At 45.5% G+C, this 27,508-nt stretch overlaps 1 protein-coding gene across 2 annotated transcripts in view; it reads left to right on the top strand.

The window, feature by feature from the left end:
- The window catches only part of RAD54L2 (RAD54 like 2), a 168,188-nt gene that overhangs the window by 91,583 nt on the left and 49,097 nt on the right, over nt 1–27,508 (top strand). Inside the window, exons 3-18 of one of the 2 annotated variants that reach the window (XM_025375386.1) lie at nt 4,382–4,583; nt 6,180–6,319; nt 7,128–7,244; nt 7,559–7,785; nt 10,514–10,696; nt 10,841–10,974; nt 12,535–12,731; nt 13,842–14,184; nt 14,821–14,998; nt 16,093–16,344; nt 16,555–16,673; nt 18,423–18,541; nt 20,822–20,921; nt 21,985–22,190; nt 22,573–22,745; nt 23,266–23,462. In XM_025375386.1, the coding sequence (XP_025231171.1) occupies nt 4,382–4,583; nt 6,180–6,319; nt 7,128–7,244; nt 7,559–7,785; nt 10,514–10,696; nt 10,841–10,974; nt 12,535–12,731; nt 13,842–14,184; nt 14,821–14,998; nt 16,093–16,344; nt 16,555–16,673; nt 18,423–18,541; nt 20,822–20,921; nt 21,985–22,190; nt 22,573–22,745; nt 23,266–23,462 (2,887 nt within the window). Of the gene's footprint in view, nt 1–4,381; nt 4,584–6,179; nt 6,320–7,127; nt 7,245–7,558; nt 7,786–10,513; nt 10,697–10,840; nt 10,975–12,534; nt 12,732–13,762; nt 14,185–14,820; nt 14,999–16,092; nt 16,345–16,554; nt 16,674–18,422; nt 18,542–20,821; nt 20,922–21,984; nt 22,191–22,572; nt 22,746–23,265; nt 23,463–27,508 lie in introns of both variants that reach the window. The other variant, XM_025375387.1, reaches the window with a different exon arrangement.

The raw sequence follows: 27,508 nt of genomic DNA, 5'->3' as shown, positions 1-27,508 counted from the left end.
TGTGTGTAAGAAACATTGATTTTGTGACAAGATGCAGTTTGCACATGTCATTTCTGCTTCCCCCTTTGCTTTTTTATTTCTGATCTTTGATTAGAATATATAGTTGAGATTTGAATTCTCACACAAATGTCAGCATGTCTGACCAAGGCCCCCGAGCTTTGCATGCTCCCAGACCGTTCAATGTGATTGGGAGTATGGAATTCCACGGCGTTAGGCAGACAAGGGTTTGAAGAATACTATCTTCCACAAGATAACCGTTGACATCCCTATTTTGCAGATGTGGAAACTGTGGCTCAGGGAAGTTGCGTCTGTAAACATAGAGCTACAGGATTTAAAGGCAGCACTGCCTGAATGCAAAGCTCATACTTTTAACTGCCTGCTCCTGTTTTTCTGCTTATTTCTTATATTCCCATGGGCAAGTATTTTTAACTTTTCAGGGCTTCAGTGTCTTATATTTAGAATTAGGGGAGCAAAGTCTAAGCGTAGTGGCTTACGCCTGTAATCCCAGCACTTTGGGAGGCCAAGGCGGGTGGATCACGAAGTCAGGAGATCAAGACCATCCTGGCTAACATGGTGAAACCCATCTCTACTAAAAATATTAAAAAATTAGCCGGGCGTATTGGCCAGCGCCTGTAGTCCCAGCTACTCAGAAGGCTGAGGCAGGAGAATGGCGTGAACCCGGGAGGCAGAGCTTACAGTGAACTGAGATTGCGCCACACAGCATTCCAGCCTGGGTGACACAGCGAGACTCCATCTCAAAAAAAAAAAAAAAAAAAAAAAAAAAAAAAGAGGGGAGCAAAAATTCTCATGTTTAGAATTAGGGGAGCAAAACTCTTGTAGAGTTATTATAAGGGAGAAAGGAGGCAATGTAAAAAACTAAATCCATACCTCATACCTGGAGTAGTAGTAGTCACAGTAAAAGCAGCAGCTGTTTTTTTTTTGTTTATTTGTTTTTTAAATGTAGTGTTTACTATGTGGCAGACACTGTTTTAGTTCTTTCTTTCGTTTTTTTTTTTTTTTTTTTTTGAGATAGGGTCTTGCTCTATTGCCCAGACTGCATGCAGTACAGTGAGTGGTGTGATCATGGCTCGCTGCAGCCTCCACCTCCCAAGCTTAAGCAATCCTCCCGTCTTAGCCTCTTGAGTAGCTGGGACTATAAGCGCATGCCACCATGCTCATTTTAATTTAATTTAATTTCTTTTTTTTTTTTTTTTGGTAGAGATGGGGTTTTGCTATGTTGCCCAGGCTGGTCTCAAACTCCTGGGCTTAAGCTGTTCCCCGACCATGGCCTCCCAAAGTGCTGGGATTACAGGCGTGAGCCACACTTGGCCTGTTTTAGTTCTTAATTTAGGCTATCTCATAAAATAATCACCACAACCCTTAGAGGTTACTACAATTGTTCTCCTCCAGTCCCTTTATAAACATGAACAGAAAGGTATAATAAGGGGCATAGCTGGAGTTCACACTCCATCGGTCTGGTTCCAGTGTCCTTACTGCACCCCTATGCCATGTTAACTCTTAGCAAACATTAGTTTTGAACTTCATGCTGTTCTAGAATCTGGCATCAATCTGAAAGGGACCATAAGGAAGCTGGAGTAGTAATATGACAAGGAGGAGGCCATACCAAGCTATGGAAGGTGAGCAGTAACATGGATACTCATGATTCCCTGATTCAGCCAGTGAGTGGTGAGACAGCCCATATGTTATTTCTTAGTAGTGACTGAGTGCATAGGATGATGATGACCCATGGTACATCATTCTTTTGGCCTAGGGACATCAGCCTACAGGTTCATTCATCAAGACTTAATGACAGCCCGACGTCTCTTTACCAAAGGCTCTCAGGTTGAATGTTTCTTACCCCAAAGACTCTTGACTGCATACTCATAGAAAAAAAAATTGAATAAATAAATAAATGGGAGGCTGGGCACAGTGGCTCACGCCTGTAATCCCAGCACTTTGGGAGGCCGAGGTGGACGGATCACTTCAGGCTGGGGGTTCGAGACCAGCCTGACCAACATGGAGACACCCCATTTCTACTAAAAATACAAAATTAGCTGGGCGTGGTGGTGCATGCCTGTAATCCCAGCTACTTGGGAGGCTGAGACAGAAGAATCGCTTGAACCTGGGAGGTGGAGGTTGAGGTGAGCCGAGATCGCATCATTGTACTCCAGCCTGGGCAATAAGAGTGAAACTCCGTCACCAATCAATCAATCAATCAATAGGACAATTCTTCCTTACAGAAAAATTCCAAATAATAAATGTAGAAGGAAAGAGGAAAATAGAAAACCACCATTAACATACTACAATAATAATTAGTTCTAGGTAAGACCCATTGATGAATGTTAAAATTAGTGGGTAAGGCTTGATGCAGTGGCTCATGGCTGTACTCCAAGCACATTGGAAATGTGAGGCAGGAGGATCACTTGAGTCCAGGAGTTTGAAACGAGCCTGGCCAACATATCGAGACCTTGTCTCTACAAAAAAGAAAAAAAAATTAGCTGGGTGTGATGGCGTGCACCTGTAGTCCCAGCTACCTGAGAGGCCGAGACTGGGAGATCTCTTGAGCCGAGGAGTTTGAGGCTACAGTGAGCTGTGATTGGGCCACTGATGCCCAGCCTGGGCATCAGAGCAAGACCCTATCTCTAAAAAATAGTGTTACGGTCATGAGAGACCAGAACAGACTGAGAAGCTGCCATAGTTTAGGGGAGACTAAGGTGATATGACAGCTAAATGCAACATGGTATCCTGGATGGGATCCTGTAACAGAAAAAGGATATTAATGGAAAACTGGTGAAATCCAAATAAAGTCTATAGTTAAAAGCAAACAATAAGCCACCAGCCCCCTGACTGCACCCCTCAAAAAAAAAAAAAAAAAAAAAAAAAAAAAAACTAACAGAAAAACCCCACAAAGCTCCTGGTTCCTTCCTGCCTAAGATCCAAATGGCATTGTCTAGAGCACCTCAGTTCTGGCATTTATATTCTAGTTCTGAATTCCTGTTACCTTTGGGAAAGACCTTTTGGTTGTGTAGTGCTTATGTCTGGGAAGCTCTGACGAATTTGGGGACAGGCTTGTGGTCTATGTAACTCTCAAAGCCTGTCTACCCATTGAACAGAATGCTACTCAGCAGGCTGAGGACAGAGGTGTGCACATGGATCTGCCTACTCCAACTCTAGTCCTTGCTGGTACTGGATGTTACAAATGACATTCCCACTCTCAGGAATCTTCCCTGGACCCCCAACCTTTTTTGTGTGTGTTTTTTAATAGACGGAGTCTCACTCTGTCGCCCAGGCTGGAGTGCAGTGGTGTGATCTTGGCTCACTGCAACCTCCGCCTCCTGGGTTCAAGTGATTCTCCTGCCTCAGCCTCCCGAGTAGCTGGGATTACAGGCACCTGCCACCATGCCTGGTTAATTTTTGTATTTTTAGTAGAGACTGGGTTTTGCCATGTTTGCCAGGCTGGTCTCGAACTCCTGACCTCAGGTGATCCTCCCGCCTCAGCCTCTCAAAGTGTTGGGATTACAGGCATGAGCCACCACGCCCGGCCCCCAACTATCTTTTAAGGTATTACCTTTAGACATTCTGCTTATCTTTCAAGGCCTGACTCACATTTTACCTCCCATATAGTTCCTGCATGATCATCACATGTATTAGTGTCTGTCAAATTCCTGTGATGTCGTCAACCTTAAAGTTCTTTATATCTGTTGATCTGCCCTTCCTGTGATATTTAGCACACCTTGCCATGTTGAGTCTGTGTGTGTACATGCCCTGTCTCCCTAAGCAGAACACAAACTTCTTGAAGGGAAGGAGTCTTACAAAACCTTCTAAACTTCTTGAAGGGAAGGAGTCTTAGAAATATCCCTTGAAGCATCTAGGATAGTGCTTGCCATAAGCCCTCATGAAATGACTGGCAAGTTTGAATGAGTGAATGCTTTACGACACTGAAAGGAGTAATATTGTCCCTGTTGGCAGATGAGAGGTGAATGGACTTGCTTAAAGTCGTACAACTGATTATGAGCTATATTTGGAGCCTGGCTGCTCAGATTGTCCCTTTCTGAGCATTCTGAGGCCATGAAACTTCCTCACTCTGATCATAGCACTAAACTATAGTAAGAGTGATGGCTATCATTTGTTGTGGGCTTACTCTGGGCCAGGCTTGGTTCTAGGCATGCACACTATTCAGTCCTCACAATAGCTCTGAGGTATGGGCCTCACTATCCTCATTTTGTAGATACATCCACTGATGTTCAGAGAGATATAAATAATTTGCCTTAGATTCCCAGCTAATAAGTTGCTGAGTTGAGATTTGAACCCAGTGTGTCTGGCATCAAAACTCATTCCCCCTCACCCCTGTAAAGCAATGTCTTTCCCTTTGTTTTTTCAGACCCATCCCTGGAAGGCATGTGTGGCACTGAGCATGCCCAGTTGGGAGAAGATGGGCAGCAGCCACCGCGGTGCACTTCAACTACCTCATCTCAGTCTGAGCCTTCAGAGCAGCTTAGGCACCACCAAGGCAAGAACCTAGTCTCAGAGGACCCCAAAAAGAAGAGAGCTCAGAAGCCCTCCCACATGAGAAGAAACATACGGTGAGCTGTGCTCTGTGTAAGAGGAGAGGGAAGGGAATAGAGGTTTTACCTTCATCTTAAGGCTGTCAATAGCAGAAAGACTGATTTGGGAAGGAGAATTCTCTCTCCAAAGGAGAAAAGTGTCAGGTGTGTGTCTCCATTAATAGTGAAGGTGCAGCTCAGGATCACTGGACTTGGGCTTTCAGAGGACTGTAGGGAGAATGAGAAAGGCCTTGACCACTGTGGGAGGGTGTTCTACTCTCTGGAGACCCCAGGTGGCAGCCCAAAGATGATAAGGTGCTCTCAGCTGGACTTTCCGGTTTTTCCTCTATTTTTCTTATGTCTCAAAACAAGACTTTACAAGTTGAGTTCTCATCTTCTTAGATGTCAACTTCTAATGGTAGAGGACTGTCTGACCCAAAGCAGGCTCCTTCTAAGAGCAAAAATGTGAACTTCTTTAACTGTCCAAATCCCCAACAGTTCTTCCTTCTATCAAATAACAATATGTGCCATTGAAAGGAAATGAGTGATATCTTTTTCTCCTTCTGCCTCCACTTAAAAAAGAATAACAATAATGACAACTTGAAATATTACTCTGAGTTTGAAAATAATATAAAATCCCTGTAACCTTAGTTTCTTTTCTTTTTTTTTTTTTTCTTTTCTTTCATTTTTTTTGAGATAAAGTCTCTGTTGCCCATGCTGGAGTGCAGTGGCGCAGTCTCGGCTCACTGTAACCCCCACCTCCCGTGTTCTAGCAATTCTTGTGCTTCAGCCTCCTGGGTAGCTGGAACCACAGGTGTCCGCCACCACCCCTGGCTAATTTTTGTATTTGTAGTAGAGACAGGATTTTGCCATGTTGGTTCAACTGGTCTGGAACACCTGGCTTCAAGTGAACTGCCCACCTTCGCCTCCCAAAGTGCTGGGATTTCAGGCATGAGCCACTGTGCCCGGCCAATCCTAGTTTCTTTTCTACATGACAATACTATTATTATTATTTTTTTTTCTTGAGATGAAGTCTCACTCTGTCACCCAGGCTGGAGTGCAGTGGTGTAATCTTGGCTCATTGCAACCTCTGCCTCCCAGGTTCAAGCGATTCTCCTGCCTCAGCCTCCTGAGTAGCTGGGACTACAGGTGTGCACCACCACACCTGGCTAATTTTTGTATTTTTAGTAGAGACGGGGTTTTGCTATGTTGACCAGGCTGGGCTCGAACTCCTGACCTCAGGTGATCCACTTGCCTCAGTCTCTAAAGTGCTGGGATTATAGGCGTGAACCACTGCACCTGGCCAACAACACTATTTTTAATACTGCTTTTCAGCTTTGTGAATCAAATATTACTCTAGTTTATTCTTGATCTGTTATGTGGAGAGATGAGTTGGCAGGGGCATCTGTCAGGGAGTTAAATAATATGGAAAGTATGTTTTTCTAGAGCCATCTGAGCTTGATGTCCTATTTTTTTAATGCTGTTCCTTGCATGGGTGTGGTGAGGCTGATGTGGCTTCTCTTTCTCCTGCCTCAACTCTCTGAGATCAGCAATGGCTATTTCTCTCTTTAGCTTGCCATTACATTGCCCAAATCTTAATTGAACCCAAGTGCTGTCTCTTATGTGAATGTTTAGAAAGCTACTCCGGGAGGATCAATTGGAGCCTGTTACCAAAGCAGCACAGCAAGAAGAGTTGGAAAGAAGGAAGCGCCTGGAGCAGCAGAGGAAAGATTATGCAGCCCCTATTCCTACTGTTCCGCTGGAATTCCTCCCTGGTAAGCAGTGGACATGGCAGGGAAGGCCCTTTGCTTCAGGAGGAAGAAGCCCTAGGTGCACACAGTGGTCAAAAGCAGATCTGGAATAAGATTGTGGCCTTTTGGCTGGGCGCTGTGGCTCATGCCTGTAATCCCAGCACTATGGGAGGCCGAGGCAGGCGGATTGCCTGAGGTCAGGAGTTTGAGACCAGTCTGGCCAACATGGTGAAACCCCATCTCTACTAAAAATACAAAAAAAATAAATTTGCCAGGTATGGTGGCGTGCACCTGTAATCCCAGCTACTAGTAGGCTGAGGCAGGGGGAATAGCTTGAACCAGGGAGGTGGAGGTTGCAGTGAGCTGAGATTGCGCCACTGTACTTCAACCTAGGCGACAGAGTGAGACTCCATCTCAAAAATAAATACATAAATAAATAAAAATAAAATGATTGTGGCCTCTCAGGAATCCTTTAAAGTCATTCAGCTTCTTGAGAGCACACAATCAGAAGAAAATCATCTAAAAAGCTAAAATGAATAAAAATGTACTCTTTAAATAGGTTTTTATCTAGATTTTTTCTCATAACTTTGGATTTTAACTTGCCAAAAGATTGGGACCTTTTCTAGTGGTCAGGTGGATAGCAGGAAGAAAAAACCAGTAGAGAAAGGGAATTTGGAAGGAGGGCTGAGGTTTTTGAGATGGGCTCTGTTTCTCTTCTTGGTGGATACTCCCAAGAGAGCTATAAAAGAAAAGGGGTGGTGAATTGTTTTGGGAAATATGTTAGAGCCAAATGTGGTCTTGACATCGTTCCCTTCCATTTTGCTTTTCCTAGAGGAAATTGCTTTAAGAGCAAGTGATGGTCCCCAACTGCCTCCTCGGGTCTTGGCCCAGGAAGTCATTTGTTTGGACAGTAGCAGTGGCAGTGAGGATGAAAAAAGCAGTCGAGATGGTAAGATGAAACCAGGTGCCTCCCTTTCTCCCGACCTGGTGTTCATGCTGAGATTGACTGTACTTTGAAAAGAGTCCAGTCCTTCCTCATTCAGTTTGGGATGTGGCTTTGACTAATTTCCCTGTGTCTCATTGGTAAATATAAGTTTTTTGCTTGTCTTAACTTGAGCTGAAAGAGAGAAATAGTAAAAGTCAAAATTTTAATAAGTGATGAGAAGTTCTAACTTTAAGTTTCTGTAGTCTTCTGCTCTGACTGTGTGCAGTAAATTATCTTCACTCCCTGGATTTTTGGTTTTGCTTTTTTTGCTGTCTCAGAGGTGATAGAACTGAGCTCTGGAGAGGAGGACACTCTGCATATTGTGGACAGCAGTGAGTCTGTCAGTGAAGACGATGAGGAAGAAGAGAAGGGTGGCACCCATGTCAATGATGTCTTAAACCAGCGTGATGCCCTTGGGCGGGTCCTTGTCAACCTAAACCACCCTCCAGAGGAGGAAAATGTCTTCCTTGCCCCACAGTTGGCACGGGCTGTGAAACCTCATCAGGTACAGCAAACCTTGACTGTTTCTCCTTTTCCTTTTTGTTTCCTTGTTATGAACATTGCCTGCTGGTGGTTATTAGCGTCACAGCCTGTGAAGTACTTGTTTGGTACCAAGAGCAGCTTGTTCAGCTATTGAAAAGACCTGCTACTTCCTTCCAGCAGTTGATGGTTCAGGATTCCTGATGAATAGGAAGGGATGGGGAAAGGGAAGAGACAAGCTTCAGGTTTGCCCTACCCCGTAGAAAGCAGTGGATCTCTTGACCTAATAATTTGAGCCTCTTTCTGTGGGATCCCATGACTGAGGTGGTCTCTGGCGAGCAGTGCTTTGATTAGGAAGGTCTGTATCTAGAAGAGATGTGAGAGTCAGAAGATGGAGGGACTTTCTGTTAGGAGGGAGTAGAGTAGTTTGTGTTGATCCAGACCCTGGAACCAGGACTGGTGAGTAAAAGTTCCATGAAGACAGACATTGACTCAGTTTACAATTAAGAACCTTTTTTTTTTTTTTTTTTCTGAGACAGGGTTTTGCTCTGTTGCTCAGGCTGGAGTGCAGTGGCACAATGTCTGCTCGTTGCAGCCTTGACCTCCCTGGCTTAAGTGATCCTCCCTCCTCAGCCTCCCAGGTAGCTGGGATTATAGGCCTATACCACCACACCCAGCTAATTTTTTTTTTTTTTTTTTTTGGTAGAGATGAGGTTTCACCATGTTGCTCAAGCTGATCTTGAATTCCTGAGCTCAAGTGATCCACCCGCCTCAGCCTCCCCAAGTGCTGGGATAACAGGCGTAAGCCATTGTGCCTGGCTGAGAACTTTTTGTTTTTGAGACAGACTCTTGCACTGTCGCCCAGGCTGGAGTGCAGTGATTATGACTCCCTGCAGCCTTCACTTCCTGGGCTCAGGTGATCCTCCAACTCAACCTGAATAACTGGGACTATAGCCTCATGCCACCATGCCCAGCTAATTTTTAATTTTTTTGTAGAGATGAGGTCTCACTGTGTTGCCTAGTCTGTTTTTGAACTCCTGAGCTCAAGTGATCCTCCTGCCTTGGCCTCCCAAAGCATTAGGATTACAGGCATGAGCCACCGTGCCTGACCTAGTAACTGTATTTTTGTACCCATTAACCAACGTCTCTTCCTCCCCCTCCTCTCCCTTCCCAGCCTCTGGTAATTACCATTCTATTTTCTACTTCCATGAGATTGACTTTTTTAGCTCTCCCACATGAGTGAGAATGTGTGATATTTGTCTTTCTGTGCCTGGCGGGTTTCATTTAACATAATGACCTCCAGTTCCATCCATGTTGCTGCAAATAACAGGATTTCATTTTTCATGGCTGAATAATATTCCATTGTGCATAGGCACCACATTTTCTTTATCCTTTCTTCCACTGATGGACACTTGCGTTGATTACATATTTTGGCTATTGTGCATAACTCAGCTTAAAAACTCTGCTGCTGTTGTTGTTGTTTTTGAGATGAAGTCTCGCTCTGTAGCCCAGGCTGGAGTGCAGTGGCACAATCTTGGCTCATTGCAATCTCTGCCTCCCAGGCTCAATGATTCTCCTGCCTCAGCCTCCCAAGTAACTGGGATTATAGTTGTGTGCCACTGTACCCGGCTAATCGTTTGTATTTTTAGTAGAGACGGGGTTTCACCATGTTCGCCAGGATGGTCTTGAACTCCCAACCTCAGGTAATCTGCACACCTTGGCCTCCCAAAGGTCTAGGATTACAGACATGAGCCATCGAGCCCAGCCTTAAGAACTCTTTAACAGGCCGGGCGTGGTGGCTCACACCTGTAATCCCAGCACTTTGGAAGGCCGAGGTGGGCAGATCACCAGGGCAGGAGATTGAGACCATCCTGGCCAACATGGTGAAACCCCGTCTCTACTAAGAATACAAAAATTAGGTGGGCATGGTGGTGCATACCTGTAGTCTCAGCTACTCTGGAGGCTGAGGCAGGAGAATTGCTTGAACCTGGGAGATGGGAGGTCGCAGTGAGCTGAGATCGCACCATTGCACTCCAACCTGGGTGACAGAGCGAGACTCTGTCTCAAAAACAAAAACAAGGCCGGGCGCGGTGGCTCAAGCCTGTAATCCCAGCACTTTGGGAGGCCGAGACGGGCGGATCACAAGGTCAGGAGATCGAGACCATCCTGGCTAACCCGGTGAAACCCCGTCTCTACTAAAAAATACAAAAAACTAGCCGGGCGAGGTGGCGGGCGCCTGTAGTCCCAGCTACTCTGGAGGCTGAGGCAGGAGAATGGCGTGAACCCGGGAGGCGGAGCTTGCAGTGAGCTGAGATCCGGCCACTGCACTCCAGCCTGGGCGACAGAGCGAGACTCCGTCTCAAAAAAAAAAAAAAAAAAAAAAAAAAAACAAAAACAAAAACAAAACAAAAAAAAAACTACTCCTATGGAATGGGCTGCCTTAAGAGGGTGAGCTTCCCAACGCTGAGGGAAACCAGACTGACTGAAAGATCCTGTCAGGAATTTGACACTACTGATTCATGCATTACATGGGGCATTACACTGTACTAGTAAATGCTTTTCTGTTTTTTCCAAGAGGACTGTCACCAACAAATAGACCAGTCAAGGTACAGGGAATCTTCTATGGCCATCCACACCTGCTATCTATTATAATGCCTTCTCATTTACTTAATTCTTACTAATTACAAAGTGAATAAAAACTGGAGCCCTCATCTTTTTGAGCCCCTCTGACATTTGTCTTTGTCCCTTGTCAGATTGGCGGAATCCGGTTCCTTTATGATAACTTGGTGGAATCCCTGGAGAGGTTTAAGACCAGCAGTGGCTTTGGCTGTATTCTGGCCCACAGCATGGGTCTGGGGAAAACTTTGCAAGTGATCTCTTTCGTCGATGTCCTCTTCCGCCACACGCCAGCCAAAACAGTCCTTGCCATTGTGCCGGTAAGAGTTTTTGGGAAGGCACCACTTAAGTCACTCCTCTGAAGAGCTCTGCGTTAATGCCTTTACTGGGCACCAAAAGGCTTGATGAGCTCAGCTCTGAGTTTGTTCCATAAAACTCTCTTTTTGGACTTGGCTTTCTAATAGGTTAATACTCTTCAGAATTGGCTGGCAGAGTTCAACATGTGGCTTCCACCTCCTGAAGCCCTCCCGGCTGACAACAAGCCTGAAGAAGTCCAGCCTCGGTTCTTTAAAGTTCACATCTTGAATGATGAGCACAAGTAGGTGGCCTGCCCTTTCCTCTCTGCCCCTTTCCTTTTAGACTTCTGTCCGGGATCTGATGTTAAGGCAGTCTCTTTGAGTATGTAGCCTGTGCATCCAGATTTGTTTTGGTTTCTTGATGTGTCACTTTCTCTGTTCTTGCTACTCATTTTTTTCTCTACCTAGCTTTTCAGGAAAGCCAGAGTTAAGTAGCCTGAGAAATTTCCTGTGTTCTGCTTTAGGAGGCTTTTATATCTTGAAAAATATGTGGGGATGGTCATATTTTCCCCATGCATATTGTAGTAAAATTCAACACGAAACAATGGATCTTTCCATTGTCAGATTTTTTTTTGTTTGTTTTTTGAGACGGAGTCTTGCTCTTTCACCCAGGCTGGAGTGCAGTGGTGCGATCTCAGTTCACTGCAACCTCCGCCTCCTGGGTTCAAGTGATTCTCCTGCCTCAGCCTCCCGAGTAGCTGGGTTTACAGGCGCCCACCACCATGCCCGGCTAATTTTTGTATTTTTAGTAGAGACAGGGTTTTGCCATGTTAGCCAGGCTGGTCTCGAGCTCTTGACCTCAGGTGATCCACGCACCTCGTCCTCCCAGAGTATTGGGATTACGGGCGTAAGCCACCGTGCCTGGCCTCTACTGTCTAATTTTTTACTTATTACATTTCACTTTTCTTAAAAACCTAATCATTAGTCACTTCTTTTAGGCACTGGTCTGCAGTTGACCTTTAATGGTACAACTCCCAAAGCTTTGAAAGGTGTAAGCCTCGCTTTGTTTTAGATTTAAATAAAATTATCTATCTATGTATGCCATAAAGTCAACCTGATTTCCAAAAGTCTAAAGCTATTTCTTGGTTCAACAAACGAGCTCTATATGCTAACCTTTCCCCTCATTGGTATGGATAATTGAGAAGGTAGACTTACTGTATTTTTTGCAGAGGGTGCCTTTTGTGATGTTTGGACACACACATAAAAATGAGGAGATGATGAGTTGACCTCACAGGTGGTTGCTCTGCTTTCTTAGATTTCAGGACTTTTAGTCCACATGCAATCAATGAAATACAGTGAGGGCTCTGGTGTTTGGAAGTGGAGTGACTTACTGAGGGTCATCTGGTCTCTTCTCTTTCCTCTTTACTGTTTGTAGCTCTTTATTCACTTGAGCCCAGGCAAGTAAACTGCAGAATGTTGCCCTTCCTTCTGTGACCTTGTATTTATCATGGGATTGAAATGCTCCTTCAAATGTTGAGTTGTAGTCATGCGTGAATATCCAAGGGGATTTTCATTTTCTGTTGCCTTATGTAGTTGAATTGCTATGTTTCTTGTTGTTTAACCACCATCAATGATCCGGTTCATCCTGAGTGCAATTAGTTTCTCTGAGATGATGGGAGGTCCTTGGGTGGTAGGCTAGCTAGCCCTGTGCTTGCTGCCACATGAAATCTTTGGTAATAAGAAGTTCTGAATGTACATCAACACAGCTTTGATTGTGAGCAATTCTTCCTTGGGAGCAGTGGAAACAATAATTCTTGAGATATAATTCACATCTCACACAATTTTCTCTGTTTACCTTGCAGGACGATGGCATCTCGTGCTAAAGTAATGGCTGATTGGGTGTCAGAGGGTGGGGTGCTACTGATGGGGTACGAGATGTACAGACTCCTCACTCTGAAGAAATCATTTGCCACAGGTAGACCGAAGAAAACCAAGAAACGTTCTCACCCAGTCATCATTGATCTAGATGAGGAAGATCGGCAGCAGGAGTTTCGGAGAGGTGGGCAGCCTATCCCAGGAATACTCTTGTTGGTGTTTCACGAAAAAAGAAATCATGTCTACTAATAGCACCTAGTCAGATGTAAAGGGCATTATTGATGTGAATTGTTATCATGGATCAAAAATCCTGGTTCCCAAGATGAGTAGGATGACTTCCAATGGCTCTTAGAAGGTACTGCTTTCTCTGCCAGCTGTGCAGTTATGGTTAGGCCAGGCCACACACTGGCTTGGGGGAGATTATTCCTCTGTTCGTCTGTCCCTGTTTCTCTCACAGAACAGTTGGAATAGTAACCATTTCCTTTACCACTTTCTAGAGATGTTCTGAGAAAGCATGAAGAAAATATAAAGTGTTTAAATCACTAATATAAAGACAAAGTAGTAATACTATTGTTTGTGAATTTATAAAAAAGAATGTATCCCAGTTGCTTTTAGTGAAAACCATTCCTGTCATAGTTCTAATTCTACTCCATCTTCTAAGGGGCCTCTGCTCATTTGCGAAAGAAAGTTTTTAAGGGCTCAGAGGCCATTTCACTTTATAAGTCTCTTCATCTATGAGATTATGTTTGTTTTAGGTTTGCTTCTATGGTAGAGCTGGGATGAATTTGCCATTTAGCAATGACTGGAGAATAACTGCGGGAAGACCCTGTCCTTTAGCTAGCTCTTACCAGCCAGCCTTCAGATGGAGTCAAGACTCTGGCAATGGTGAGAGCCCACTAAAGTGTCTGGATTATTCCCATTGGTTTCATCCAGATGCATTTTTAATCCTAGGCTGGCACTCTGTAAGGTCCCTCTCTGTGCTGCCCAGTTGGTCCAAGCCCTAGGAATGCAAGTCAGTTATACTTTTCACATAAAGAAAAACAAAGTAAGGAAAGGAACAGGGGAAAGGGATATTTATTGCAAGAGTGAACTGCCAGATTAGCGTCATACCAAGTCATACCAGTCATATCCAGGAGCTTGAATGGCTGGCACCCTCTCACCAAAGGGGGGCTGACTCTTGCTTCCTGCTTCCTTCATTTCTTCTGTCTCCTCCAGGGTGCACCCCTACTTCTCATATTATTGACTAAGAGCAGGCCCTGTCACCCTCTGACTCCAGATCCTCTTCCCTCCCTAGAGTTTGAGAAGGCTTTATGCCGCCCTGGCCCTGATGTAGTAATCTGTGATGAGGGACACCGCATCAAAAACTGCCAGGCCAGCACCTCACAGGCTCTGAAGAATATCCGCTCTCGCCGCCGGGTGGTGCTGACTGGGTACCCTCTGCAAAACAACCTCATTGAGTACTGGTGCATGGTGGACTTTGTGCGCCCAGACTTCCTTGGCACCCGGCAGGAGTTCAGCAACATGTTTGAACGCCCTATCCTGAACGGGCAATGTATTGACAGCACACCTCAGGATGTCCGCCTCATGCGGTACCGGAGCCATGTCTTGCACAGTCTTCTGGAGGGCTTTGTGCAGAGGTGAGCCATCCTCAGGGTCCTGCTTCCTGAATTTTCAGAGGGCCCTGTTGCCAAGGGCATGCCAAGCCTGTTATATAGGATAGGATATTGGAGTAGGAGGGCCCCTTCCCTGAGGCAGTAGTAAAACTTTGCTTCCTGTGACAAGCTAGCAGATGGTGGATATCCACTGTTTCAATTCTCTGAAAGTTTGGCCTAGAAGTGCTTCTCTCAAAAGTTACCTTTAAAGGTACTGGAGACACCTCTCTTGCTGAGAGAAGCAAGAAAAAGGTACCATTCTGCTGACTTACCTTAGGCTAGTCTAAAGCAGATCCCTCATTTTTCCTTGTTGAGATGGCATATGGAGCGAAAGCTCAGAGAGGCAGCCTAAATTAAAGTAAGAACCTCAGGTTCCCCTGTCTCTGTCATGCAGTCAGACATGACCTGGGACATGTCACTCTGCCTCTTAGTGTTAGTTTTCATCCTTAAGGTGAGTTTCTTCTTGCTTGTTGAACCGCTCTGCATTATTGCAAGGCTGCAGTGCATGTTGACATCCTCAAGAGGGAGGTGTGGTAGGAGTGCAAAAGGCTCTGTTTTTATCTTGCTCTGACCCCTCCTGGCCACACTACCTTGCCATTTCTGATCTGTTTGCCTCCGTAGGAGAGGCCACACTGTGCTGAAGATTCATCTCCCTGCCAAGGAAGAAAATGTGATCCTTGTGCGGCTCTCCAAGATCCAGCGAGATTTGTACACGCAGTTCATGGATCGCTTCCGGGACTGTGGTAGCAGCGGTTGGCTGGGGCTGAACCCCCTTAAGGCATTCTGCGTGTGTTGCAAGGTGCATTGGGGCCTCAGGAAAGATTGAGATGGGTACTAAGGATACACATGGTCCCAAGGGAGTTACTTCTACTGAGAGTCTTCAATAAAGGAAGAATAAAGTGAGAAGGGGCCACCTCAGTTCACTGCACTGGAGGTTTGGGGGCTCTAAGGAGAGAGGTGCTGGTTGTGTACCACATAACTCCTGGGGGTGCCATTCACACAGTGTAATATAACTGATGCTTCCTGCAGTGTGCAACTCAGCTGCACAACTTGTTATACCAAGGGGGATAATGGAAAAATACTGTGGGGCAGTGTTTTTGACTGCTAGCATAATCAGAATTCAAGAGATATATAGCTTAGACAAGTTATTAGGGATACCTTCCATTGGATTCCATACTAATCATATTGAGATTGCTTTCATTCTTTTGTTGAGGGACCTGTTTCATTGACTTTGTACCTCTACCTCTGGCTACTCTTTAGCAGACCTGTTAGGTATTATTCTTAATTGGCCACTGCTTTGATAAGTCAGCAGAACGTATGTGTCTGGGCTTAGGAGGGGTTTCCAAATATTTCTTTTATAGCCACAGTGCTGGGTCAAGGCCAGGAAACTAAGGCAAACATGTTCTGTGATGATGCTTTGGTGTCACTGCATCCTTCCTTCTTCCTTTCCTCTCTTCTGGGAGTTCTCAACTCTTGCTAGGAATACTCCCTGAAATGATATGTGATTGATCTACTATAAGTCAGATACATTTTTGTCTATAGTTTTATACAGTAGCAGACTGTAGCCACACTGTGAAACTGGAACATTCTTACTCTTATTTGAATAAGAATGTCAAAAAGGCTTGTGACAGCTTTTTTGATTATGTAGCAAACATACTTACTGGTATGGCTCCTGGTATGAATGCTCCCATTCATGTGTCATGGTGACCAGAACTGGCAATGAAAACAAATATGCAGGCTCTTTGGCTGTGAAGGGCTCTGACTTTAATTTTTGGTGTGACAGTGTTTACTGTGGGACGTGTGTGTTTGAGCAAGTATGTGTTTCCAGACTTCCTGGGACACCCTTGCATTGTTCTTTGTCCTGTGTCCCCTCTCCCTTTCCTTGAACCTCAGATCTGGAATCACCCTGATGTGCTGTATGAAGCCCTTCAGAAGGAGAGCTTGGCCAATGAGCAGGACCTAGATGTGGAAGAACTTGGCTCTGCGGGGACCAGTACCCGCTGTCCACCACAGGGAACAAAAGGCAAGGGGGAGGATAGCCCCTTGGCTTCCTCAGTGGGAGAGGCAACCAATAGCAAGTTCCTACAGGGCGTTGGCTTCAACCCTTTCCAGGAGCGAGGCAACAACATCGTCACATATGAATGGGTAAGTCAAACAGATCCTTCAGGAACCATAAACTATTGCTGAGAAGGGGTGGTGCAAGTCCTGCCTGGGGAAAGGGTAGGGATGCACGGCTAGGGTCTCTTTATGGAATTACAAAGGTGGCCAATGAGCTGCTGCCTTGGAAGGAAAGAATTTTATTTCTAGTGATCTGACTTTGCACCTGTTCCAAGCTGCCTTGTTTCTCTCTTGCAGGCCAAGGACCTTCTGACTAATTACCAGACTGGAGTCTTAGAAAACTCTCCCAAGATGGTACTGCTTTTCCACCTGATTGAGGAAAGTGTGAAGCTTGGGGACAAGATCCTTGTGTTTAGGTAGGATGAGAAACTTCCAGTTGAGGCTGTGTGTCTGTGGTAAAGAATGACAAAACCACCACAGAACAAGACCAAGGCCACCGCCCCCCCACAAGTGCTTATTGTGAGGACCTTCTTGCATGTTGTCTGTCTCTTGGAGTTTCTTTCATTGCCCAATTTGATTTCTCCACAGAGAACAATTTAGAACCCTAGGTTAGCATTGGAGTCTAATCTTTCAAATTCTGGCCTGTTTTTGTTTACTTTGAGAGCTAAGGATAGTTTTTACATTTTTAAAGGGTTATAAAAAACGTACAAAGAATATGCGGCAGAGACTCTATGTGGCCAAGAAAGCCTAAAATATTTGCTATGTGTCCTTTTACGGAAAATGTTTGCTGACCCTTGGTTTAATCTTCTGTCCCTCCCCAACCTTTTATTTTCGGTTTTAAGCTTTGTCTGTAAAGCCAAATAAGTGACGTAGTTTGCTCCAAGTTATATTCTCAGTCTGGCTAGAGCTTTGAGTCTCATTAAGACTTGATTCCCCAGGAAAATGAAGTTGATTGCTTCTCCTCCTTTATAATCTGACCAGATTATGCTCCAAGAAGAACCAAGTGGCAGGAGCCTGGCTCAGGAGCCTCAGAGTGAGGGCTTCCACATGTGACACACTTTGAGAGGACAGCAGTGATTCTAGCTTGGGGAGAGCCTAGTGTTGATTTTATGGATCACTTCTAAGGACACTGGCTCTCATGATATCTTGGAAGCAGTTGAGTGATTTTGTCTCTCTAGTAAAACCCATAATCATATCTGATGTATATTCATGCAGTGGTAGTGTTTAATGCTAAATGCTATTTGTTACTCTGCATTGAGCTAAACCCCAGAAACTTTCAACTGTGGAAGTGAAGAATGAAGAGAGTATTTTTTCAGTGTGGTGGTAGTCATAAGTATGTGGATGACTCTGCTCCCATTATGTGCTAGGAAGGATACCCTTGGTTGTTCTTGGTAGAGTTACCTCTTTCTTTTTCTTTTTTTCTTTTTTTTTTTGAGATGGAGTTTCACTCTTCTTGCCCAGGCTGGAGTGCAGTAGCGCGATCTTGGCTCACTGCATCTTCCACCTCCCAGGTTCAAACGATTCTCCTGCTTCAGCCTCCTAAGTAACTGGGACTACAGGCACGTGCCACCATGCCAGGCTAATTATTTTTGGATTTTTAGTAGAGATGGGGTTTCATCATGTTGGCCAGATTGGCCTTGAACTCTTGACCTCAGGTAATCCGCCCACCTTGGCCTCCCAAGTGCTGGGATTACAAGGCGTGAGCCACTGTGCTGAACCTAGAGTTACCTCTTTTTTTTTTTTTCCTTTTTTCTGAGACGGAGTTTCACTCTTGTTGCCCAGGCTGGAGTGCAACGGTGTGATCCTGCACTGCAACCTCCGCCTCCCAGGTTCAAGTGATTCTCCTGCCTCAGCCTCCCAAATAGCTAGGATTACAGGCGTGTGCCACCACACCCAGCTAATTTTTGTATTTTTAGTAGAGATGGGGTTTTGCCATGTTGGCCAGGCTGGTCTTGAACTCCTGACCTCAAGTGATCCACCTGCCTTGGCCTCCCAAAGTGCTGGGATTATAAGCTTGAGCCACTGTGCCCAGCCTAGAGTTACCTCTTACTAGTGCTAGGTTCTGGAGCTCCCATTGTCAGAAAGTTGTACAAGAGTATGAACCTATTGGGAACAATGTTCCCTCAATTCTGGGAGCCATCTGAACAAAATGTTTTCCATTTCAGCCAGAGCCTTTCCACCTTGGCTCTCATAGAGGAATTCCTTGGAAAACGAGAAGTACCCTGTCCACCTGGTGCCGAGGGGCAAGGAGCACAGAAGTGGGTTCGAAACATTAGCTACTTCCGTGAGTTCATTGTTGCGTTGTTCTTGAAGCCTTGGCAAGGTCTGCTTAAGGGTTTCCTTTCCTTCTCTCTCTTTTCTTTTTCTCCACTCCATCAAATGCATAGGAATATTTGTGATTAGCCAAGGAGCAGGGGAATACTAAGAGCCAGTCGTTGCGTACAGGGTACTGTACTAGGGGCTGGGGGATTGAGAGAGATGGGAGAGTATAGAGAAATAGAAGGCATAGGCCTTCTCTTCATCTGAGATATGACAATTCAAGAACAATTGAGTGCCCTAACTGGGGTTCTAAGGAGGATAGAATCACTCTGGTGAGGATGATTGGCCAAGGCGTCTCAAAAATGGGGAGGATTTGAATATACAGGGCTATTGTTGCCTGAGGATCATTCTAGGCTGAAAGATCAGAGTGAACACAAGCCTAGATCATGCATTCTCTGTGGGGGAGGTAATACTTTAAAGGGCTGAACTTTTTTTTTTTGAGCAGAGGGTGGAAATCTTAACTTTTAAAATGTGTAAGTCACAGATATACATACAGTACATAAACAGATATACAGTATATCTGTGGTATTAAATTTCTTGGAGGACATAGTGTCATTGGGGAAAAAAAAATCATTCCTTAGTGGGGTGGTAATGAAAAAAAAGTTGAGAAATACAGACCTCAGCACTGCTGACATTTGGGCCAGATAATTCTTTGTTTTAAGGGGCTGTCCTGTATATTATAGGACATTTAGTAGCATCCCTGGTTTCTACTCACTAGATGGCAGTAGTGACAACCAAAATATCTCCAGACATTGCCAAATGTCCCGTGGGGAGTGGGAGTGTGGAGAAATCGCCCTCATTCCACTGCCCTAATGGAAGGATTTAGAGAGCTGGAGGTTCAGGGAGTAGCAGGAAGACCCCCAGCACAAGGTGTGGCTCAGAGCTTGCCCTATAACTCAGTGGTGAGCTGTGCTTGGAAACTGTTGGAACTCAGGTTGGAAAGGTAGGTTTGGGTCCTGACATAGAACCCCAGTACCAAGCAATTAAACTGTTGCTTCCTACAACAGTAGTAATTCAGTTTTCCAGGTGGTATTTCATGCTCTTAGTTTTGCTGTTTACTCAAGATGATAAGTGTTACCCTTACTATTTATGTTTCTTAACTGAAGTTTTTTTGTTTTTTGTTTTTTGCTTTTTTTTGGGAGACAAAGTCTCACTCTGTTGCCAGGCTGGAGTGCAGTGGCGCGATCTCAGCTCATTGCAGCCTCCGTCTCCCAGATTCAAGCGACTCTCCTGCCTCAGCCTCCCAAGTACTGGGACTACAGGCACAGGCCACCACGCCCAGCTAATTTTTGTATTTTTAGTAGAGACGGGGTTTCACCATGTTGGCCAGGATGGTCTCGTGATCTGCACACCTTGGCCTCCCAAAATGCTGGGATTACAGGCGTGAGCCACTGCATCCGGCCCTAAAGGCTATTTTTTATCCCTCTTTTTTTTTTTTTTTTTTTTGAGACGGAGTCTCGCGCTGTCACCCAGGCTGGAGTGCAGTGGCCGGATCTCAGCTCACTGCAAGCTCCGCCTCCCGGGTTCAGGCCATTCTCCTGCCTCCGCCTCCCGAGTAGCTGGGACTACAGGCGTCCGCCACCCCGGCCGGCTAGTTTTTTGTATTTTTTAGTAGAGACGGGGTTTCACCGTGTTAACCAGGATGGTCTCGATCTCCTGACCTCGTGATCCGCCCGTCTCGGCCTCCCAAAGTGCTGGGATTACAGGCTTTTTATCCCTCTTTTGAGCTTCCCACCTTTCATTCATGTGTTTCATCCTACTGTTCCAGATGTATTTCCTTTATGTCTCCTTACAGCAAGTTCTTAGCCTCAGGAGCTTGTTAAAAATGCAGATTCCTAGTGGAGGAACATAATCCATATCAAAACACAAACTCTTAGTCCTTCTGCACTCACCAGGACTCACAAGACTGAGGCAGAGAGGTCACCTTGAGCCAGTATTTTCCAAATTCCCTAGGTGATTACTATACACTCTGAAGTCTAGGATTCTTGGCTTTAGAATTGACCTAAGAACTAAAGGGGAGAAATGTAGTTTATAATCCATGGTGCACCTGAGAATCACCTGGGGATATTTTCAAATTGTAGATGCCTGGGTCTTACTTACTGTAGGCCCATGATATGTCCAAGGGGTGAGATCTGAGCACTGTTGTGTTTCTGTTTGTTTTGCTCTTTAAAAGACATTGCCCAGTGATTTTGCTGTGTATCCTTGCTCTAATATATCCACTTCTTATGGTTTTCCTTCCTCCTAGGGCTAGATGGTAGCACCCCTGCCTTTGAGAGGGAGCGGCTCATTAATCAGTTCAATGATCCCAGCAACCTCACCACCTGGCTGTTCCTTCTTTCTACAAGGTGAGTGGATCCCAAGAGGTGAGGTCAAAGGAATCTGTACAGGCTGTTGGCCACCTGGGCTGGTACCCCAAAACTCCAAGTTCCCTCAGAAGAGATCAGCTTAGACTTGTAATTGTTTTTGGGGTCAGAGAGGGGACTTCAAAAGGAAATTAGGTTAGCAGGGCAGTCATGATGGTATCATAAAATTTTTTGAGACCTTCATTAACAATGGTTGTGGCTCATGCCTGTAACCCCAGCACTTTGGGAGGCCAAGGTGGGAGGATTGCTTGAACCCAGGGGTTCAAGACCAGCCTGGGCAACGTACTAAGACCTTGTCTCTACAAAAAATCAAACAATTAGCTGAGTGTGGTGGCATGCGCCTGTGGTCCCAGCTGCTTGGGAGGCAGAGGCAGGAGGATGGCTTGAATCTGAGAGGTTGAAGCTGCAGTGAGCTCTGATTGAGTCACTGCACTCCAGCCTGAGTGACAGAGTGAGACCCCATCTCATTTTTGAAAAAAACAAACAACAGCAACAAAAAATACCCAAGGGTTTTAATTGGCTTTTCTCTCAGGAGTGTTATGAGGCTTAGATGATGTGGTGAATGTGAAAGTGCTTTAAAAAGGAGAAAGTGCAAGGTAACTGTAAAAGGCTGATGGCACTGTCTCATGCCAAGCAGCTTGAAGGCTGTGCTGCCTTCTGCCATCATAATGCCCTTGGCAGGCTGTGAGCCAGTCACTCTTCTAAGCTGTTGGACTAAAAATAGTGGAAACATCTGTGTGCAGAAGTTTCCCCTCACCAAGGAACATCACTCCAAGGCCAGGATGTGGGGGCCTTACTTGGTACAGAGAAGAGGAGAGTAAGTTTTCTTTCTGAGCTGGTAGACACTTTCATGTTGGATTTCAGGGCACAATTTTCAGTGCTTGAGGAATGTACTGTTTATCAGCAGGACAGCAAAATCCTTGAGTATGTTGTGCTTAGGGCTTAGGACAGAGTAATATTGGGGTAGAAGTCACAGAAGGCAAAACTGATTTGAAAACCTTTTTTAAGACTAAAGATTCTGTGATTGTTGGCTTGTCTTTTAAAGGGCCGGATGCTTGGGTGTGAATCTGATTGGTGCCAACCGAGTGGTGGTGTTTGATGCTTCCTGGAACCCTTGCCATGACGCCCAGGCAGTATGTCGGGTATACCGTTATGGCCAGAAAAAGCCCTGTTACATCTATCGCCTTGTGGCTGATTACACTCTAGAAAAGAAGATCTATGACCGTCAGATTTCCAAGCAGGGCATGTCAGGTGGGCCATCTTCCAGACTTCAGAGAGGCACATCTATACAGCCTTTTAGTATCAAGGGTGGGAGAGGAGGAGCAGGATATGGGAACACAAGCAGGCTTCGAGAAAGCCATCATTTCCTCCTATCTCATTCTGATTCACATTGCTTAAAAGGTAATTGACCTCAACTTGTTGAAGGTGAGTTTAATGATAACAAACCAAGCTCGTTATACAAGTTCTCCCCTTATATGATGTTTCCAGTGTCACCAGGACCTCAGACCTAGTCTTTGACTTTCAGATATGGGATGACTTTTCATTATTAGTGACAGTTATGCTACTTCTGTCTGTTGACCTTTACAGTTTTTAATGCGGTGTGCTGACTTTCTCCATGTTTTTATCCTTCTAGATCGGGTGGTGGATGATCTAAATCCAATGCTGAACTTTACCCGGAAAGAGGTAGAAAACCTACTGCACTTTGTTGAGAAGGAGCCAGCTCCCCAAGTTTCCTTGAACATAAAGGGGATCAAGGAGTCAGTCCTGCAACTGGCTTGTCTGAAGTACCCTCACCTCATCACCAAGGTAAGAACTTGGTATGCATGCAGTCCCCGGAGTGGGAATCTCTCTGTCAAGGGAGGCTTGTCTTGTAAGCTTGTTTTCTTCATCCAAGGTGATGTTTCATGCAGGTGACTTGGACTCAAGGGCTTCTTTTTCTTGCCCCACTCAGTCCCCCTCCCTTTCCCCAACCACTTACCCCCTTCCCTAATCTGGTCCTGGGAGTGCTAAGGTTAGCCATGTATAATAATTTGGCCAGTGTGAGTCTTAGCAGAAAGAGAGGGGAAATTTCTAAAAATGTAGTTTGTTAATTATCTGAACTCCCCCATTCTTTTGATAGGGAAGGCAGGCTTTGATGTCTAAAGCTGGTCCTAGGTTAGAGCTATAAATTACACTCTTGACAGAAAGACAGTAAACCAGCCTGTGTATCTATGAGCAATCTCTTCACTAGTGCTGGAGACAGCCAGCTCTTTTCTTGATCTTAAAGTAAGGCTCATTATCCATCAGCCATATTGGTAACTAAATCAACATCCTCCTGTGTCCCCAGGAGCCTTTCGAGCATGAGTCATTGCTCCTGAACCGAAAGGATCACAAGCTAACCAAGGCTGAGAAAAAAGCAGCAAAGAAAAGCTATGAGGAAGACAAACGCACGTCAGTCCCCTATACCCGCCCATCGTATGCGCAGTATTACCCTGCCAGTGATCAGAGCCTGACCAGCATCCCTGCCTTCAGCCAGAGAAACTGGTGAGTTGATGCTTCCTGGAACCCTTGCCATGATGCCCAGGTGGTATGTTGGGTATACCGTTATGGCCAGAAAGGGGAGGGTCTCCTGCTGGGCCAGGCACAAACACCTTTCAACTTGTTCATATTTTAAACAAAAGCAGAGCCTACAACTTGTTCCTTGACTGCTGTGAATTGACAGGCTCTGCTCTAGGGTAGGTGTGAAAGTAGTTCAGCAGCCCTGGTGTTTTGAATGGTTCTGGTTTTGACTGCCCTAGCTGGAAAAGTGAGCTGCTGGCCCATGACCCAGGAGAGTCCTTCTGGACACCTGGATAGGAGTCGGGGATAAAACTTCCCAAAAAGAGGCCCAGCCATTCCACACAGGTGCATCTTACCCCTAGCACCTTAGTTCTAGGCCTCACTTAGCAGTGATGTTCAAGGATAAAGGATCTGTTCTCTCAGATTACAGTCAGGGAATCCTGCTGCTCCTAAGGGGATTCATTCTATGTCTGTGCCATGATCTGGAACCAAAAAATCTCTTTTTTGAGTACAACATCTAGACTTGTTCAGAATATTAACAGAATAGAAGCCAACTGCTAAGCAGAGAGAGAGGCTCCTTGTAAGATATTACAGAACAGTTATCTAGGTTTAATTTTTTTTTTAAATTTCAAAACAGTGCCTCACAGCTCTCACCCTCCACTTACTTATCAGATCTGCTACCTGATTCAGTAGCTTGCATTTTTAATTATTTGATTATCTTGAATTAAAAATAATTATTTGATGTGAACAGATTTAAATTTTCTTTCTTTTTTGCGACAGGGTGTTACTCTGTTGCTAGGCTGGAGTGCAGGGGTGCGATCACAGCTCCCTGCAGCCTCGACCTGCTGGGCTCAAGTGATCCTCACACCTCAGCCTCCCAAGTAGCTGGGACTACAGGTGTGCATCACTATGCCTGGCTAATTAAAAAAATTTTTTTGGCTGGGCGCAGTGGCCCACGCCTATAATCTCAGCACTTTGGGAGGCCGAGGCGGGCAGATCGTCTGAGGTCGGGAGTTCAAGATCAGCTTGACCAACACGGAGAAACCCCCATCTCTACTAAAAATACAAAAATTAGCTGGGTGTGGTACCGTGTGCCTGTAATCCCAGCTACTTGGGAGGCTGAGGCAAGAGAATTGCTTGAACCTGGGAGGTAGAGGTTGTGGTGAGCCAAGATCGTGCCATTGCACTTTGGCCTGGGCAACAAGAGCGAAACTCTGTCTCAAAAAAAAAAAAATTTTTTTTTTCTTTTAGTGGAGATGAGGTCTCACTGTGTTGCTCAGACTGGTCTAGAACTCCTGGGCTCAAGTGATCCTTCCATATCAGCCTCCCAAAATGTCATAATTACAGGCATGAGCCACCATGCCCAGCCTAAAATTTTTTTTCCTTATTAAGATTCTCATGTTAAAAACAAACAAGCTGCAGCTCCCAGCATGATCGATGCAGAAGTCAGGTGATTTCTGCATTTCCAACTGAGGTACCTGGTTCGTCTCATTGGAACTGGTTAGACAGTGGGTGCAGCCCACAGAGGGTGAGCCAAAGCAGGGCAGGGCATCGCGTCACCTGGGAAGCACAAGGGGTCTGGGGATTTCCCTTTCCTAGCCAAGGGAAGCCGTGATGGACTGTACCTGGAAAATTGGTACACTGCCACCCAAATACTGCGCTTTTCCAATGGTCTTAGCAAACGGCACACCAGGAGATTATACCCCGTGCATGGCTCAGTGGGTCCCACGCCCATGGAGCCTTGCTCACTGCTAGTGCAGCACTCCAAGATCGAACTGCAAGGTGGCAGCCTGGCTTGGGGAGGGATGTCCACCATTGCTGAGGCTTGAATGGGTAAACAAGCAGTCCAGAAGCTGCAGCTGGGTGGAGCCCACCACAGCTCAACCAGGCTTGCCTGCCTCTGTAGATTTCACCTCTGGGGGCAGGGCATAGCTGAATAAAAGGCAGCAGAAACTTCTGCAGACTTAAATGTCCCTGTCAGACAGCTCTGAAGAGAGCAGTGGTTCTCCCAGCACAATGTTTGAGCTCTGAGAATGGACAGTCTGCCTCCTCAAGAGGGTCCCTGACCCCCGTGTAGCCTAACTGGGAGACACTTCCCAGTAGGGGCTGACTGACACTCATACAGCCAGGTGCCCCTTTGAGACGAAGCCTCCAGAGGAAGGTTCAGGCAGCAATATTTGCTGTTCTGCAGCCTCTGCTGGTGATACCGAGGCACACAGGGTCCGGAGTGGACCTCCAGCAAACTCTAACAGACCTGCAGCTGAGAGACCTGACTGTTAGAAGGAAAACTAACAAACAGAAAGGAATAGCATCAACATGAACAAAAAGGTCATCTACACCAAAACCCCATCTGTACGTCACCAGCATCAAAGACCAAATGTAGATAAAACCACAAAGATGGGAAGAAACCAGAGCAGAAAAGCTGAAAATTCTAAAAACCAGAGCACCTCTTCTCCTCCAAAGGATCACAGCTCCTTGCCAGCAACAGAACAAAGCTGGACAGAGAATGACTTTGACAAGTTGACAGAAGCAGGCTTCTGAAGGTCGGTAATAACAAACTTCTCTGAGCTAAAGGAGGATGTTCAAATGCATTGCAAGGAAGCCGAAAACCTCGAAAAAAGATGAGACAAATGGCTAACTAGAATAAACAGTGTAGAGAAGACCTTAAATGACCTGATGGAGCTGAAAACCGTGGCATGAGAACTATGTGACGCATGCACAAGCTTCAGTAGCCGATTTGATCAACTGGAAGAAAGGGCATCAGTGATTGAAGATCACTGTGAGAAACGAAGTGAGAAAAGTTTAGAGAAAAAAGAGTAAAAAGAAACGAACAAAGCCTCCAAGAAATATGGGACTATGTGAAAAGACCAAATCTACGCTTGATTGGTGTACCTGAAAGTGACAGGGAGAATAGAACCAAGCTGGAAAACACTCTTTAGGATATTATCCAGTAGAACTTCCCCAACCTAGCAAAGCAGGCCAACATTCAAATTCAGGAAATACAGAGAACACCACAAAGATACTCTTCGAGAAGAGCAACCCCAAGACACATAATTGTCAGATTCACCAAGGTTGAAAGGAAGGAAAAAATGTTAAGGGCAGCCGGAGAGAAAGGTCGGGTTACCCATAAAGGGAAGCCCTTCAGACTAACGGTGGATCTCTCGGCAGAAACTCCAGTAATTGGAGACCAGCCTTGGCAACATAGTGGGACCCAATCTCAAAAGAGAAAGTCACTCTCTTTCAAAACTTTCAGACTTTACTTCTGTCATTTCCCAAGATAGTATTGCTCAGGAATGGTCTCTTCTCTTTTCCTCCACCGGCGTCCCCCTCTTTTTTTCCCCCCCCTCTTTTTTGGGCTTTTCTGTGTAACATCAGGAGTGGACTAAATCTGAGCCCAGTGAGAAAAGCCACATGGAGAGAAGATGTGACAAATGGTCCAGGCTGGCTATAAGGAGATGTCAGCTTTGTTTCTGGCTTAGTTCTGGCCCTATGGGGGCACCAGCTTCTCACAGCATTTGATGAGTTCATGATCCTGCTGAGTTTTTTTTTGTCCGCATGGGTACATGTGAGGAACACTTCTTACCCAAATTCTTAGTCTTAGTGCCTGCAGGGTATGAGGCTTGGGCTGGGTTTCTGTTACATTGATACCTGACCAGGGCCTCTAACTCCTGCCAAACCATCCTAGGAAGACATTGGGGAAACAGGCCAGATAGTACAGGTCTGGGGCCCATCTGGGAAGTTGGAGGTCCACAGGGACAAAGGGCTGACCAAAGGGGCCTTTAAAAACCTAAGAGCAATGTGATTGAGGAGTCATGCAGACCAGCTCCAACAGCAGAGTGGTATAAAAGTGTTATTTTATGTGCCAGTCTTCAGTCAGATGAGGAAGAATGTATCAGTCCAAGGGTTTCCACATCCCCCCGCCTCCGCCCCAGGCCCAAAGACAAAAGATGCAGACTTAAGAAAGCTTGTAGACAGGGACTTTTCAAAAATCTTAAATCAGTAGAAGCCTGGCTTTTGTACACAGTGCTTTG

This window comes from Theropithecus gelada, chromosome 2 (assembly GCF_003255815.1).
Source record: "Theropithecus gelada isolate Dixy chromosome 2, Tgel_1.0, whole genome shotgun sequence".
Taxonomy (NCBI): domain Eukaryota; kingdom Metazoa; phylum Chordata; class Mammalia; order Primates; family Cercopithecidae; genus Theropithecus; species Theropithecus gelada.
The sequence above is the reverse complement of the archived record's forward strand: the minus strand, read 5'-3'. Positions and strand labels throughout refer to the sequence as shown.